This window comes from Apteryx rowi, unplaced genomic scaffold (assembly GCF_003343035.1).
Source record: "Apteryx rowi isolate R43461 unplaced genomic scaffold, aptRow1 scaffold_164, whole genome shotgun sequence".
NCBI lineage: Eukaryota > Metazoa > Chordata > Aves > Apterygiformes > Apterygidae > Apteryx > Apteryx rowi.
Window position 1 is genome coordinate 224610 of NW_020447908.1, and position 18245 is coordinate 242854.

At 38.8% G+C, this 18245-nt stretch overlaps 1 protein-coding gene across 1 annotated transcript in view; it reads left to right on the forward strand.

Moving 5' to 3' along the window:
- NRP1 (neuropilin 1) overlaps positions 1 to 18245 on the forward strand; it is a 114946-nt gene that overhangs the window by 73450 nt on the left and 23251 nt on the right. Inside the window, exons 7-10 of the mRNA XM_026060074.1 lie at positions 6612 to 6767; positions 10084 to 10228; positions 11877 to 12208; positions 16740 to 16884. Of these exons, the coding sequence (XP_025915859.1) occupies positions 6612 to 6767; positions 10084 to 10228; positions 11877 to 12208; positions 16740 to 16884 (778 nt within the window). The remainder of the gene's footprint in view (positions 1 to 6611; positions 6768 to 10083; positions 10229 to 11876; positions 12209 to 16739; positions 16885 to 18245) is intronic.

The following is an 18245-nucleotide window of genomic DNA, read 5'->3' on the forward strand; positions in this document are numbered from 1 at the left end:
TCCTTCAAAGACTCTCACTAAAAATATCACACACAGCTAATGTATACCAGTGGCAATGCTTCTCCCAGCCCACTAACGCATTTCTCTTTCGCATTTGATCTTTATAATTTCCATACTGGAGCGATTTGGTTTGCTGAATTCTGGAAATGTCTCAAGTTGAAATGCTAGTGTATTAACCTGCTGTACTGAGTCTCTTTTGTTTCTCTTTACCAGAGTGCTGCTTGCCAATTTTTACAACTACAGCAGATTTTACTATTCAAACAGAACCAGATGGAACACCAGTTCAAAGAACATGTCAGAATTAAATATTTCTTTTTTAATTAGTTGCTTCTGATTTATGCAAAAAAAAATTAACATAAGAGTGGGAGAATGTGCCATGAATCCAGATGCAACACAGCCCACACAAGCATTATCTTTTCTCTGTCAGAGACACAGAGGCCTTTTCTTTCATTTTTTCTTGTCTTTTCTTTTTTCTTGTTTTGTTTTTGGCTTTCATTTTTCTTACACTTTCCACATTTTTGCTTTCTCCAACAAGCACCATAAGGGTGACTGAGGTTCTTTTATGTCTGCCAGTCATACTTTTTCATCATTTTCTTAAATTTTATCTTATAGAAACAGGCTGACCTGCTTCTAAAAAAAATTGCTGTACTCAATACTGCAATTGCAGCATCAGTATCTCAATGTGATAGCCTGCTTTGAAACAATTCCTTGTTTTCAGATGGGGAAAGCTTTACATTTACATTTTTTCTGCTGCAAAAAAGGATTTGGGCAGAGGGCTAAGATTGCAAGAAATATTTCAACTGCTAAAGAACGTTCATTCCCTTTCTGCTGCCAAGTGTTGTTATTTCTTTGGCATGAATGTTTGCGCATCTTTCTCTTTCATACTTTCCCATTTTTGCCAATTCACATAAATATCAGTTCGGTAAAGCATACCAATTTAGGGCAGTTTCTAAGCACAGACTAGAAGTCGAGCATGTGATTAGATGCTTTCTCTTCTGGGGCCTTCAGGATGTTCCTGTCAAGGTCAATGAGAAAGACTTCAGTGACTCAGGAAAGATCCAACTAACAGCAATATTTTCTCCTCATTTTCTGTATGGGGCTGCCACTAATATCACTGAGAATTTTGCACAGAAATCTGAAATGGTTTACAACTTTACTTTTCACTTAAATCCAAGATAAATATTTACATTGTGTCATTAATCAAGGCATTGTGGTATTGTAATGACCACTCATTTCAAGGACAAAGACTATTGGAAGTAATTTTCCACCAAATTAATGAAACTTCTTTCATTTCAGAATTTCTACTAAACTCTGTGCCACTTTAACTTAACTTTGTAGTCTTTTTTACTTAAAGGTCAATGCATAAAGGAATTAATTGATAGTTGTACATACATCATGGCATAATGTGATTGGTCAAATCAACACCAACACCTAATAAAAAATAGAGGTTATACTAATGAAAAAGATCAACTCCTGCTTAATTAAAATATTTGATAGAAGACCAGTGAAGCATCACAACAGTTAATCTGGCTCGGAGCAATGTATGCTATCTAGGGAAATGACACAGTTCTCCAAAAATATTTACTTTGGTATGTTGTGTCAAGTGATGGATTATACAGCTTTTCAAGCCACAAGAGATGCCCACAACAAAAAGCTTCCTGTTGTTAATCAAACTCCAGCACTTTGTCCTTTATTTTCTCAGGCTGTTGAGCAGACCTACAGTAGGAGTGTTAAAAGCTGGTAAAACTGCTCCCTTGCTACAGCTGCCTCAGTGACTGTATTTTATTCAGTAAGGCAGATTTTCATTCCAAAAGTAAGGTCTTCCATAGTATGACATGGTTGTGTACGACTACAGGAAGCAGCAATATTCATTCCATGTCTCACATGTTGTGTGTTGTTTTTTAATCAGCAGTTAGCTAAGATTTGCTACATGATATACTGTGCAGAGCTAAATGTTATTCTTTGTGCTTCTCCTTAGCTGTTTTCGAGTAAAATGTGCATGCCACCCCTTGCATATCTATGCCTTAAAAATGTGTCACCCCCCCCACACACACATTTTTTGGAGACAGCAATAAAAAGTATTTTTCCTGGATGTAATATTGAAGAATAAATAGTGAGGAAGTAATTCATATGTAGAAACAGCTAGCATCTTGCAATAGGATGTCACAGGAAATAAATTGATTTTAGAAGCAGAAACAACTGTATCTTTTTTATATGAATGTTTCTTTCCTGGAAAAAAATATACATTTGAGATGTTCCTCTTTTCATGTATGTTAGGGCCCATTCCTACAGGCAGGTTTGCTCCCAGTGTTGTACTTACACATAAGGGTAGTCACATTGCAGCCCAGGCAATTGTCAAAGACTGTGTGTGTTGGATAAGGTCCTAAGGCATCATTTTCTGGAGAAGATATGCTTTTTAATCTGAATGAACATAAAGGACATTTGAAAAAAACCTACCAGCGTACTACAGTTAGTTAAAGCTAAAGTCCTGGTCACGGAAGTGAAGTGTCATGATTTCAGGTTTGGAGACAGCTGCCTATTTCGGATCACTGACATACAGCATGCAATAAGTTACAAATCTTTTGCATCCTGTAAAATAAATACCAGATGTTTGTTTATCATACGTGCGGAAAGTTAAATGTCAAATAATTGTAGGGAAATGCATTTGATGTTCATTTTCAAAAGTACAGTATTTCATCACCACATCTCTCTGCAGGTCATTTTACATGAAACACAGGTTCTTAAAACAAAAAGGACAACTAGTCCAAAACAAAAGCTAGCTGTCAAGGGTTCATACTATTATCTCAGCTGGACGAGACARGATCTGAGAAAAGTGGGCTACCTCAGTTCATGTTAACACTTGGAGACCTTTGTGCAAAGGACATACTAACTTGACTGGAACTTACATGGACAGCTGGACTCTATAAGTAGAAGCTCCAAAAAGCATAAGAAATCCTATCTGTTTAGCAACACAGTTGTCCTAGAACTACTGTCCTCTGCAGTGGTTCCTCTGGGTATTACAGTGTGAAAGAGCTGCATATTACCCCAGATGCCTTTTGATACCTTCAGGCTCCAGTTTGTAATAGAAGTTAATATGGTTGAGTTTCAACTCTAAGTAACTCCTGTGACATTTAGAATGTGTATTTTATGCACAATCTTGCATTTTACAGATGGTAAAGTTTCATATAGCTTCACAAAACATGAGAAAGAAAAACAAAATGCATCACAAAGTGATTAACAAGGGTGAGTTTAACACACCCGCGAAACATGTCATACAGTTTCCAGGGTAGTTTTCTACATAATTTATTTCTATCATCTTACTTAGAGAAGAAAATATGTAAATTTAGGGCTTGATTTACAACTTTGGCACTACGGAGAGGCACTCAGTGTTGCAGTTCTGGTTTTGTATGCCTGGAGAGGAACAGTTCCTCCGAAGGCCACAGCGGAGATCTGTCAAAGGGAGGAATATGCCTTGAGCTCTACCTCTCTCCTTGACTTCCGCTCCAAGGTTGAATTAGCACAGACAGCTCCAGCCCTTCTGCTCTTCAGCTGCTCAACCCCACCATTGTTGTGTGAACAGCTCTTTCCTCACAAAGCACTGACAGAGCTGGGTTATTCCTTTTTTCTCTGTAACTTATGAGAAAATATTGCCTGGAATGCAGGAGATTTGGGTTTAAATCTTGTCTTTGCATGATCAGGTTTAGAGCTGTGGCATCCAGCTGAACACTTGAGTCATCAGTCTCCAGGTTTTCCAGGATGGGCCTGTTGTTGACATAGTTACCGTTTTCATGAAATACGTAAAGATTTGCTGATCCGGAGGGAGAGCACATCTGTGTGAAGAGGCTGCTCTCCTCAGCAACAGGAGATGTAGGTCCCAGCCCTCCTCCTCCATTGCATTAAATAGGTCCCAGCGCCAGGGTCTGCAGCAGAGCTTTCCTCCTCCCAGCCTGCAGGCGAGAAATGGGAGACCTACTCAGCTTCGTGCTGTCCCTGTGAACTGTTGTCTTCTGACAGGAGAGTCTCTACCTGATTTTTCAATCCTGTCAGGTTTCAGACATGAAGATAGACATCTAAATCCAGAGCACATTCAGGAGTTRGTTCTGGGCAGTGGTGTAGGTGAAAGTGCTTTGGGGCTTTCAGTGCCTCAGGAGTTGAGTGGGAGTTTTGAATATCAGCATTTGGGCCTGGGCAAAATTCAGGCACCTAAAGTTCTTTCATGGGAAAAGCCTGAAATGCCTGAATGTTCAGTGACTGGTAGCTGTAATTATTTGCCCAGATGTCAAATAATCAAATCTACCCCTACACCCTCGAGGTTAAATTTTAACTTGGCTACAAATATCTAGAACTCTTGTGATAGGCCATTGCTTGACTTTATTCACAATGAAGTACTTATTGTATATTAAAAAAAAAAAGTACTAGAATCATTTCAAATCAGTTGGAATGGTACAGGCTTGGGACCCTAATCATTTYAAAACTGAAGAGCTGTTTCAAATTGTAAGAGAAGCAGATCATTTAAATAACTTAGCTCTGTACTCCCTCAGACTTCCAGATTTTCAAGTGCACTTCAGCCTGGAAGTGAATGTGATATTGGACATAACTCAGTGCAGCACACTTTACAATCAGCCGAGTACAGTTTGGAGAGCATTTGAAGTTAAACTGAGATTGCTCAGTGCAATGATGCCCAGATTCCCCCATTAACTTTCAGATTGCAACAGTCTAACATCTGAGACTCTCCAGTTACTTTAAATCACTTGATTGTTTTTGTAAGGCAGTGTTCAGATTTCTTTTTTTTAAGACTGATTTTTTTTTTTTTTATCATGACAAAACAAAATGGTGCAGTATTTCACCCCTAAAGACCAGGGCTAAAATGTTAAGTATAGCCTTTATCAGCTTAAAAATTATGGCAGGGACAGGAGCTTTGCACTGAAAGCTCATTCTATCTTTCACACACAAGGCTGCTATTCTTGTGTTGGAAGATTTAAAATGACTTGCATATGACATGAGCTTTGAGAGAGCAGCCAGTCTGTCCTCAATAGCACTTCCTTCGGCCCTTTGAGAGAGAATGCAGAGCATGTTGATTTAACTGCTCCAGCGCCCTTGGACATATGACATACATCCAGGAAAAAGGATGCCTGTGGAACACAGGGGACATATATTTTGCATCCTGCATACTTTGGAAATAATGGAAAAGCTTGAGACGTTCATCGGACATTCACATGAAAAGGGTTAATTCAGCCTATTATTATCTTATTAAAGTCTGGGGAACTCAGTTTTAGGGGAATAAATTATTCTGATTAATATTTTGTGAATAGTTTAATTTTATATTGAAATTATTTGGTTTGCTTTAAGAAACAAAGAGGGTTCTAGCTGTGGAGAAAGCAGGGTAATTGATTTTATTTTAATCATTTTGTTTTTATGGCTAAAGAAAGACTATAAGAAAATGGCAGGTGTTTCAATGCCGTTATCATCGGCCTGGCTGTGGGAAAGTTTTGTGCCTAGTTTCAACCTTTTGGCAGCTGGACTTGTGCACTGGGACCAGTTTCCTTTGCCAGCAGAACTGATTTCAGTAGCCACACTCCTGCACCACACATCATCCTCCTAGTTATGCCAATACCACTTTTATGATGCCACATGATGAACTAGATCAGGGAACTGATCTAGATTAAAAATAGCATTTTTTCTGGATTACCCTGGATCACTTCTCCATTTGGTAACTCCATGAGGGAAAGAGAAAGAGTGAGAGTGTGTGAAAAAGAGAGAATGCCTCTAACTTGCATTCGCCCGCACACCACGGTGTTAATTTCCCCAGCAAGTTCAAAATGTCATTTTTTTCTCATGATTAAAGTTCACTTCATTTGTCAGTTAGAACAGAATTATTACACTTGTGTTAATAATTCCTTCTCTTTTCTGCAAATGCCTCATTTGGTACAAACTGGAACTCATTTGCCTTTTTCCCAGCAAAATTACTCAGTGGTTCATAATTATCTTGTGACTAACGAATACACCATGGGATTCTTTTCTCCTCTTCTGTTTGCAAGTGATGAGCTCCCGGGTTTTAGCAGAAATTCTAGTTATCATTCCCTAAGTGCGTGACTTTGATATTGCACTATTAAATTTCGTCCTCTTTCTAATACTCCAGTCCTCAGGGTCACCCGCTTCTCCCTGCGTGATTCTCCTCTGCATTGTAAATACCTTGCAGCTTTGCATCCTCAGCAAATCTCATTAGCATCTCTGCAAGGTTGTTAATGAAAGTATTAAGTAAGATTGTTCACAAGACTGGTCCTTGAGGAACTTCACCAGTAACTTCTCTGCAGACAGGTGGCTCCCACCCACACTGGTGGAGTCTCTGGTTCCTCCTGATGAAGGAAAGATAATTCTCCAGCATGTCAACAGCCCTCCTGACTGATCAGGCAAATGTTCTCACCTCCTGTGATGACACTGTTAAGGAAAGAGGAGATCATAACCATGTTATCAACAATGTACTGCAATATTCTTTGCATAAAGCCTTACGGTCTCTGTAAGACATATCTGAGTGGAGGGAGGGCGGTTCACTTCTGCAGTATTGTTATGCTCTAATCCAGTTGTCCTCATGTCCCAATTCACTACCACAGGTAGATCTAGGCCTTCTCCGCTTTGTTTCTGGAATTGGGACCCAAGGAGCCATCTCAAAAGAAACTAAGAAAGAATATTATCTGAAAACATACCGTGTAGATGTCAGCTCCAATGGAGAGGACTGGATTACTCTTAAGGAGGGAAACAAGCCTGTCGTAAGTCTTTTTTCTTTTGCCTCTCTTCTGTCAAGAAGTAAGCTGTTGAACTGCTGAGTTACTTTTAGTTGTTTAAAAAAAGGATTACGATATCACAGGTTTAATCAACACAGTCAGGATTAACAATATCCCAAATCTGAAAGATAACAATTATTTTAGGACTAACGGCCACAGAAACAGAGCTGAAAAGGGTGCAAGGTGCCTGCCTTGTCAGTTGTGTTCACAAAAATTTGAGTAGTTTGGGTCTTTTCCCTGGACTGGGCTTCTGTTTCCCAGTTTGCCAGAGATTTCTGATGTGACCTTGAGAAAAATATTATGGGGAACATTTTAAAAATTATGTAGGTCCTTTCTCTGCCATGCAGCTCTGGATACACAGTGTTTCAGTGCTTCATTTCCCCATACATAGCCGTGCTATCTTGCAGGAGTGCTAGTAAGTCATTAGCATTTTCTTAGATGTTCTCAGTGATGGGGGTCATACAGACAGATAATTAGGCACATCTTTCCATCCTTATAGATTTTTATCACCTTTCCATTTATCGGTGGATTTGCTCTCTGTGACCTCCAAATCAAACAGCTTTAGGCACTCATAAGAAAAATCTTCATTATCCGCTACCATGAGCATAAAGCTTTTTACTGAGAAGTCAATTCTTATCAGGCTCTCACAGGAATAGTCCCAGCGTCTCTGTGCCTCTCTTCCCACCTTGCTCAGGATGTGCCCAGGAGCAGCATCCCCAGCGTCTGCCAGGGGCAGGTGGAACYGAAAAGTTTTGTGACACCTCCTTTAATAATAACTTTTTTGTGACCCTTCTGTAAGGATCCAGAATATCTGTGTCATATTAAGTTCCATCAGTGTAAATGTATCTAACTCTAAATATTTAGTTACTGGTTTGTTCCTCAAGTTCACTAAATTTATCTGATCAAAATGGTAGCAGTGTTTAACACACATATTTTTTGTCTTGGAAGCATTTTGTAAAACAGTAACACATGAATCCTGAAAGCCTCTCTTTGACAGGTATTATCCTGGTGTTACAGATGAGAAGGAACCTTAGAAGGTCAAATGCCACAATGTGGGCACAGTATAATGATGCACAAAGGTACCATAAGTGACTTGCCCAAAGTCGCAGGCAGAGCCAATGCTGCGGCTGGTGTGCGAAGACAGGGTTTCCTGGCTCTCATTCCCGTGATCTGAACAAATGCCTCTTTCAAAATCAGACCATGCCTGATTTTTATTACCACCTTCAATTKGTAAACTCTCCAAGAGTATATTTTACATGAGTTTCCATTGTATGTGCTCTTCTCAATTAGTGAGAACGGTTCCTAGATCTGTCTTACTTGTTCAAAGAGTTTATAAAAAATTCAGGTTTCTAAAATGACAAAATTGCTGTTGATCATGGCAGGAAAAATACACACCAGCCTCCCTCCGATATCTTCATTCAAAATCAAAAGTTAAGGAGACTGAGCTACTGAAGTAACAACAAAAGCACAGCAGCCACAGTTGTCTTCAAGGAAGCTTCACATTAATGTTGCACTAAATCACGTACAAGGAGTTGTGTGTTTGAGACAGAATCAGTTCCTCTCTCAGATGCAGTCCCTGAGAAAACTAGAAAAGGTCCTGCCAGAAAAAAAATGCTGAAAGAAAATGTAGATTAATTTAAAATCTCTTGCTGGATATTAACCTCCTATATTAAATTTTTTAAGAAAAAAAATGAGCCTGACGAGTTGACAGTTGTGTGCTGCTGACCTCCACTCCAAATTAGTGCAGCTACTGCAAGTGACAAACAGGAAAGTAGACACCATATGTAAGGAAAGGCCCATAAAAGGCAAGGGGTTTGTATGCATGGAAAACAACAGGAAACTGGTCCTCTCTACATAGGAAGAAGCAGGAAACTGAATCACCTTCTTTGGATTAGAACTTTGCAAGGTTTCTGCTCTGCTAGGAAGGAATGTGCTTGCAGGATCCTCCACATAAAAGCATAGCACAATACTGTACCTTCTTGTGGAAGTCTTATTGTTCATCTAATTTGACTGTGAGCCTCAGGGGATGTAGAGAAAATCTTAGAATTTGCTACATAGATTTTAAACATACTTTCATCTCAGTGTGCAAGGAGAAAGGGAGACTGACTACTTGCTAAAAAGGCTTTGCACAACAGAAGGTTAGCAAAGCAAGGTTTGCGGGTTACACCCTACAAAACTCTTAAGCCCAGGGAGAAAGTAATATATTTTATCCTAACTCCTCRAAGGAATTTTTACATGGTCCAACTGAAATTTAAACCTTTAATTTTGAGTCTGAGGTTCTGTAGCTTTTTTGCATCATTATACAAGTACGAGCTTCTCTAGTTGGAGGCCTGTAGCTAGCGGTGTCCCCCAGGGGTCAGTACTGGGTCCAGTCTTGTTCAACTTATCATCAGTGGCCTGGATGAAGGGACAGAGTGCACCCTCAGCAAGTTTGCTGACGATACMAAACTGGGAGGAGTGGCTGATACACCAGAGGGCTGTGCTGCCATTCAGAGGGCACTCTGAATCCCCCACCGAGAAGGAAGGGTGTCAAGAAAATGGGGCTAGACTCTTCTCAGTGGTGCCCAGAGACAAGTTAAGAAACAATGGGCACAAACTGAAACACGGGAAGTTCTGTCTGAACCTGAGGAAAAACTTCTTTACTGTGAGGGTGACAGAGCACTGGAACAGGTTGCCCAGAGAGGTTGTGGAGTCTCCATCCTTGGAGATGTCCAAAAGCCGTCTAGACACAATCCTGTTCAACGTGCTGTAGGTGACCCTGCTTGAGCAGAGGGGTTGGACTAGATGATCTCCAAAAGTCCCTTCCAACCTCAACCATTCTGTGATTCTGTGAAAACTGCCCAAATTGGGCAGTAAGGGATTTTTCCAGGACACAGCAACCCTTGGATAGCAAAGACCCAAAGTATGTCATTCCCGTATATCGATCCCTGTCAAAATAGGCAGAGAGGGTCAGACCCTTGTTGCACTCAGGTGAGGTTCTGTTCTCCTGAAGGTCCTGAGGCTCTCCTGGTCTACCTAGCAGCATTACGAGGTGTTATGGGACTCTGCAGGTAGCCTGTATTTCATTTAATATCACTCAACACCTTGCATCTTCTTTTTTCCTCCCCAAGGAAAGCTTACTTCTCTGCAAAAATTGTGTTATGAGTTTAATGAAATAGTTCCCTATGMAAGTTTTCTGTCTCATCCCCCACAAAAATAACCCTGTTTAGATCTTGTATAATTATTATCTGTAAAACATGGATTTATAAACAACATTTAAAAGAAAACCTAACAAATACATACTTTTTCTTGTCATGTGAAGGTATTTCAGGGGAACAGCAATCCCACTGACGTTGTTTACAGACCTTTTGCTAAACCAGTTTTAACACGTTTTGTACGAATTAGACCTGTATCTTGGGAAAATGGAGTATCACTGAGATTTGAAGTTTATGGCTGCAAGATAACAGGTAGGTCTTGGGAAAATTTTAAAACCAATGAAAATTCTCATTTCTTTATTTGAAATTATTTATTTTTGTTAGTGAAATACAGCTCCACTATTTGCACTGAAAAGATGTGGTCTCAACATAGAAATATAAACAAAATCAAAAAGAAAATAAACCCCAACAACCCAAAAATCCAGCATTATCTGAATGTTGTTCTGGCATTAACTTTTAAGTGTTTGGCTTTAAGAAGTGAAAGAAATAAAGTATAATTACTTTTCTTGCAATTATTTTACAGCTTCATGCAAAATAGCTGAGATGCACAGATTTCTTAAAAACTCCCCTCTTGTTTTTCCTTCATTACTCTCCAGTCCTTCTCCTGCTTGCTATTTGCTGTTACTTCAGGGGGTCTCAGCAGATTTACCAAGGAACAGACATACCTATCTAGGTTTAAAAACAATGCAAGATACAAACACTTAGATCTAAAGCCTATTCCAGCAGCTAGACTTATCACTCCACATTCCCACTGGTGATGAGTATTACTTTGTTGGAATGTAGTTCATTTACATCACACAGATAGCTACCAAACAATTGTCCTAAATACTTTCTGAACAGACTGGTATTTGTTATCATCACAACACTATCTTAAAAAAAAAACAGACATAATCACAAATTTTTTAGAAGTTTTTTTAGTTTCCTGTTTTAAGTTTTCTGTATTTCCTACAACAAATTTGTTAAAAGATTATATGTAAAATAAAAATAATTTTCTGTACCAAGATCTTGTATGGCAAGTTATAGAATAATGAAAATGTTAATGATTGAATTTTTTTAAAAAAGCTGATTTTTCTAAAAATGTCTAGTGTCCTTTTAGAGTTCTTTACACAGTTCATTGACACTAATTTTGAAAAGTTCTGTGGATCTTATTTTCCTTAAAGTATTTCTCTGGTCTTGAAAATACTTCTTATGACTGGCTTCCAACCAGTAGGAAAATAAGATTACTGATTGCTGAATTAAAGAATTCTAGGYCATTCTATGAAATCTTTTCAGGTTAGATGAAGGTAATATCAGCAGAACTGTTACATTCTATATCAGAAACCTTCATTCCTTGTTAGTAGCTTTTAATATTTTTATTCTTTATTTAACTGGGACTGTACAAGAAGCAACTATTTAGTTTCTGTGTCATTTGAAAAGCCTGAGAGACCAAAGAAACAGAATAGGAAAATCTCACATACAGCAATAAATTATATTGTACAGAATAATACAATATTTCCATTTCTAATGTCCTCAAAATTAAGTAATCTGTAGCCAGTTTTTGGCTGATCTGGGGAGTTTTCTCTGGGGAAATATCCACAAATTCAGATGTGACCCTGTTCCCTTTGACTTAGCAAAAAGAATGGAAAACAAGAATAGAATAGGGTTTTCTGATACTTTTGGTTCCCATCAACCCAGAAATACCTGTGGTATTTTGGTACTTCCATCTCCTGCCAAAACTAGGATGTGTAAGTTTTAACAATGAAAATTATATAAGAATCCAAAAAGATTATTTTGGATATAAGAAACAAAAATAAGTAATTTCTTATGATATTTGAACTGACTGATATGTCCTGTTTCTCTGTTTCTCTATTTTGGTGCTTGTTGAGATTAACGCTTTAATTTATTTGTTTTCTCTCTGTAGATTATCCTTGCTCTGGGATGTTGGGAATGGTGTCGGGGCTCATTCCTGACTCTCAGATTACTGCATCTACTCAAGTTGATCGAAACTGGATCCCAGAAAATGCTCGCCTCATAACAAGCCGTTCAGGCTGGGCGCTACCACCAACTACTCATCCATATACAAACGAATGGCTTCAGATAGACCTTAGTGAAGAGAAAAAAGTTAGGGGCATAATTGTTCAAGGAGGCAAGCACAGAGAAAACAAAGTATTCATGAAAAAATTCAAGATCGGCTACAGCAACAATGGATCAGACTGGAAAATGATCATGGATTCCAGCAAGAAAAAGATAAAGGTAAGGGTGAAATCTCTGTGCAGGAAAGAACATGCTTAAAATCTTTATATATATGTGGCCTGAAAAAAGGTGCAGCATTGGGATGAACTTAAGCAGGAGGACTYCCAGGGCAGCAGACCTGAAGTTTGCCACTGGGGCCAAGTTTTCGCGTATTCAACAGCTAGTTCGGAGGTCTTGATTTCTGACAAGTTCAGTGTGCATCTGTGGTCCCTAGGTTACTCCAAAATCCCTTGTAAAGGTAATACCAGTGCTGCCGGAGAGGTGCATAGCAGAATTCCCGCTACAGTTTTGCCGCTGACAGGGAATGAGTTTATTTGAGTCACTGGATCACTCGTCCTTTGCTTCTTTTTTTCTGAGCTGTGGAATGAGGATGGTGTTACCTAGCTCAAAGGGGTACCTGCTGGATTTCTGACCTGCGGGTAGAGTGCTGAGATCATCACGGACTCCCTGTAATGGTCCAATCCAACTCCCACTGAAAGAAATAGAGTGATGGCCTTGTTGACATGCTATCTCATCCCAAATGAAAAGTGCAATTATACTATAAGTGAAGCATTTGGGAGCATGTCTGGGGCTAAAGGGCAGCTGGTTCGTAGGGCCAAGCAGACACAGGAGGACATTTACAGAAGAGGGTCAAATGAATTGCTGAGTTAGACACTAAGGAAAAGAAAATGAGCGTGGCCCAGCAGAGTTTCCAGGAATATATCTGCTTTGGTTTGTCTTTGGAAGTATGCTCTGCAAGACCTGCATTGCACTGAGGAATATTATAGCCCCAAATCCCATTCATTAAGCCTTACATCCCATTTTGCTAGCACTGCTCACAAAGTATATTTAGGTGGTTTTGCTTTGAGAAGCATAACTCTTGTTTTAGTCCTCCTACCCTGTTCCTTGAGGAAGACAGTGGACACCCATTCCCTGTGCAGGAAATGGTGCTTCAGTACTGGAATGATCAGGGAATCATATACCAAAAATGTGCCCTCGAAAGGCAAATTCGTGAGGTACTTGACTGACAAGAACTTTCAGATTTTTTTCAGTATCTCAGCTGTGTTAATCTGAAAATTAAATGTAAAGCTGTTTTGCTGTATAGCCTCTTCCATTGGGCAAACCTGTGTTTCCTTAAGGGAAAAGCTGTGTGGGCCCATGGATGTAGCTTTTCCAGGCACATTTGGTAAATATTGGACTTCATTCTCTCCTGTTTTAATCTCACTGAATATGTCTGCATTTTCTCACTTCTCATCACTTTTCATCATTTGTTTTGGGGATTAAAACCAAATGAATTCAGCCTTTGCAGTCAACTCCTTTCTCTGGTTAYCATGAGTTTTGACTTCATCATAAAGTGTGAAGAGAGTGTAAATCAACAATGGGATCTAACCACTTTCTTTCTAAAATAGATATTGTTTTGACACATACTTCTACACTGTGGCTCAATGAGGAAAAAAATATAATGCCATATGCTTTCAAAGCAGCGTGCCGTCTGCTGCATGGCTTTCTGTTTTTTAATACAAGCACTTGCCATCATTGTCAGAAGTTAGTGGTTTGACAAGAAAGCTAGAATGCTAACTAACACATTATATCCATCCTTAGCTTTCATCACTACCAGAAATTAACTTTCAAGATTAATGGAAYGGGGAGGGTTGGAATTTAAATCTCTTGTGGCATAATTATAATCCTTCCCAAAAATTCAAAACATTTAATAAACTTTCTTCCAAAGCACAAGTTTTATTTAAAGAGAATCAGATAAGTCCTATGATTTGGGAGACTGATGGATTTAAAATGTTAATATTGGAATGTAGTATTTTAAAATTAAGTGGAGTTGGATGGGACAGAATGCTATAATGAGTCACAGCAGGAATGTGGATTAGAAACAGGCCTGTTTTATGAAATGAAACACATCGTTTCACTTGGTTAAAGTCTTGACATTCAATAAACAACTGCATGTCAGGAAAAGAAGGAGCTATAACAAGCTAAACATAAAACAAAATACGTCCAAGGGATGAAGCATCACCTTCTGTCTCGACTCCATCTTGTCCTCCATGCCTGCAGCTCCTTTCACTAGGACTGTTATAACTCTTTTCTCTTTGGTTGACCCAATTTCTGCTGTTCCTGAATGTGTACAATATTTCCACCTTTAGCCTATCTCAAGCATGCAAAGGGATGAGCATTACTTGAGCCCTCAAACAGCCATGCAGAACCTCTRTTCATTTCAAGATCCAACTTGTATTTGTTCTCCACAGTCTTGCTCAAGTTTACTTCATAAACTCATCTTTCTGTTTCATACTTCTTTCCCAACTTCTTCCACTTACCTAYGGATAACATTCTCTTTTGTCTTTTCACTCCTTTTGGTCATTTCTGGTGCACAAAACTTCTTTTCTGAATATCCTGCTATCTGGAACAACCTTTTTAAATTTTTCTGCTATGTTTATTTTGATTTGACAAACATTGGGAAGATGTCTTTTTTCCTCTTGCCAGTTTATCTTATCTTTTGTTTAGCTATTATTTATTATAACTTATCTTTGTAATGAAGTAAAGCATTTTTTGTTACAGCCTGTATAGAGGACGCTCATAAAATGAAGTTTTACTGTATACTCCTCCCTCTTCCCCCACAAAGAATATCAGTACGTGTTTTAAATGAACAGTCAAAATTGAATCACAGGCAGCTCTGCACTACAAAGGACAATGATTCAATATAATTATGATTCAATATAATTCTAGATGCCTATTGAATTCTAATGTCTGTGTGTCAGTACTCCAGTATTGATGTCTTTTATAAAACAGTTTTCATTATTATATGTTGCTATTAAGACTACTATTAAAAAGGAAGCAAGGATTCCTCAGATACATGTGTCTGTCTACTTTTTACACATAAAATAGCATTCATCCTTTCTCTTATGGTAGGTAGCTTTTCTGATCATTTGCGCTGTATCGCCATTCAAACATAATAAGAAAGCTTTAGTAATTGCATGTTAATTAGATCTAACAGGCCATCCATGTGTGATTCCTGACAACTGTCTTCCAAGCACTGGCAGAACACCTGGTGAACCATTGCCTCTTGGAGCCACCTCAGAGAAACAACCTCCCATCAGAAATAGGAGCAGAAGCATTGATGTTGAAATTATTTATTTAAGCCAGCTGGTTGTAGCACCCATCATCATTGGCTTTTGTGACTTGCACTCTGAACAAAGGTCAAAAAGGGTTGTGGACCATTGGTTCACTATACAGCAAAAACAAGCAAGGTTTTTATGATTGCACCGAAAATACAAGCAACAATCAGTTTTACCCATGTTCTTTTTGTGCCTTGGGAAATACAGTCACTTTTTCCCATGGGCTCTGTTTTCCCCTAGATCAATAGGAGGAGTTTATTTCAGGTTGGGGTTTGTTCTCATTCAAAATGAAGGACATCTGGCATTTTCTTCCTGAGGGAAGCTTCAGGCCTCACAACTATGAGTTGGAATTACCTTAAAATAGTCTTGTGATCTCAAATTCAAACTCCAGTTCAAAGAAGATGTCATTTAATATTTTGTCATTTAACGAATTCATACCAAGTAACATTGAAAATAGTTTACTTTATTTCTTTGTAATATATATTTTTATATTTTGTACTTTGGAGCATTCTTTATATGATCTTGTGAAGTCATTTTTACTGTAAAATGGCTAAAAATAACTTCTTTGCCTACCTTGGGCTGTAAACTCTTCATGGCAAGGACTGTTACTTAACATGCCTTTTGTACAGTAAGTCATTCTAAGGACCCATCATCTCAATGGAGGCATCTGAGGTGTTACTCTAAGTACAAATTATAACTTATTTCATATGCAAAACTCCACTGACAGGAGAAGTTGAAGGTATCAAACAAATGCCATTGAGAGCTGCATGATGGTTAAAGAACCCACAGTGCAACTCAGAGAAGAGTTTTTTGTCTGAAATGCACATTCATTGACCTGCCTTACCTGTTAGATTATATCGCAGTTTTGTCAGGAAGCAGCTTTCTTCTTTCTTTCTTCCTTTCTTTTTATTCTTATTCAATAGCAGTCTCACTGGAAGAACTCTTGCAGCTACTGTTCCTGGAGTTTAATTTATGCCTTTTGAAATGACTACAACTTGTGAAACTCTGTCACTGGGGGAAATCAGATTGAAATTTTCTCTTGAATAGTTGGATTATTATTGTAACCACTTAAAAGGTGACAGGATCTTCACCTCAGTCATTTTTTTCCCCAAGAAGTGTTGAAAATGTCACCCAGTTAAACCCCAGATCAGAGTGTCATTTAAAAACATGTCTCATTAAACACTCAGCTCTTGTTATGACCCTGATGGATTGGTTGCTACTGAGTTTATGAAAAATGAAATGCATTACTTTTCAGAGAAGTTTTAACTATGTATTTTCCATTCTTATTTAAGACAGGAATGTCAGACACTTATTAAATGGTTAGAATCTGGCCTACTTCTCACCTAATTCAAAGACTAGAGAATGAAGAAAAAAAAGACAATTGCTGAAAATATCTTTTTTTTTTAACAAGTAGCATTTGTCATGCCTTGCAGACTTTTGAAGGCAACACCAACTATGATACTCCCGAACTGCGGACTTTTGAACCTGTATCAACTAGATTCATCCGTGTCTACCCTGAGAGAGCCACACACGGAGGACTGGGACTGCGAATGGAACTGCTGGGCTGTGAACTTGAAGGTAATTGCTCTGCTAGAGATGAATGCATTTTATTATTTTCATACATACATTCTCCTGCTTGGACTAATGCTGAACACTGCAATTCCTGTACAGGCAGCACATTGGGCTCTCGCTTCCGTGACTGCTATTAGTGCTATTTCTTTGGCCTAATCAGTCCCTTCACTGAAGACATTTGAATAAGCCCAAGGCACAAATATTATTCTTTCTCCAATTCCTTCACTGAATCACAGTGATATTATCCACATGGTTTTCTGTTCCCTTAAGCAGCCTTATGATTATACTTTGAAGAAGCATAGAGCTATTCAGAGAAAATAAAGACAGGATCTTATATTTTATGTTAGCCATGATACAACCCAGGAAGAGATGTTTTCTGAGACTGCAGAGGGAGCTTTGCAATAAATACAGAAATTAAGTCTTGTGCTTTTGCAAAGGAAATGAAAGTCACACCACACGGTATGGTGGGCAATGATTACTTGGCTGTGCAGTGTCCATGCTGTTCATTGCGCAGGGAGGAGGGGAGGTTGCCTCTTTGTTCCCTACCAAGTTTTAGTTTTGAAAAAGTATGCAGGAGATGAAAGACCAGGAAAAGCAAAGTTTAGACATTTATCCTTGGACTGTGACATGATAATGCTTTGATTCTTGCTATATAAACAATAATTATATAACATCATAGATAACTACAGATAACACTACATGAATTTCATAATTTTATCTGGTGGATGATAGTGTAATGGAGTGGCATTATAAATCACAGAGCTTAACAATACACACAGAATAACAGACCATCTTACTCAGGGTTACATATGGTACTTCCTATAGAAGTAGCTAAGCATGCTCCAAAGATAAATGAATCCGACTATTCTGCATCCATTTCTTTCTCACCACATCTTTCCCAAGGTGGAAGTGTGGGAGGTAATTGCTGTGAGAGCTACTGAGTTCTGTGTTGTTTTTAGTGAAGGCCAGATTAAATAAGTGTGCTTTTTACTTGGCCCGGAAAGTGAGGAGGTTGGAAATATTTCTTAGTTCCTGCAGGAAGTCCTCATTTCCTGTGCAAATTCTTAGTTCCTGCAGACTATTGTGCTGCTYAGAAATGAGAAAAGAAAACCCAGCACCTGCCTCATGTAAACTTGCAACCTGTGGGCGAAGTCCTCCTGCCACTGGGCTCCARTAGCTGCTCGGATGTGAAGAAGTGAGTCCACCTTACAAGAATACATTTTTCAGTGGGATGGAGGAGCTGGAGAGAAGACTGAGTAGGCAAATTGCCCTTGCTTTTTGGCAGACTGCAGCAGCAAGTATAATATTTCCCTGGGACATCCACTTGCAGTTGTCCTCCCGCCATGGTGCACTTCTGAAGGGTGTTC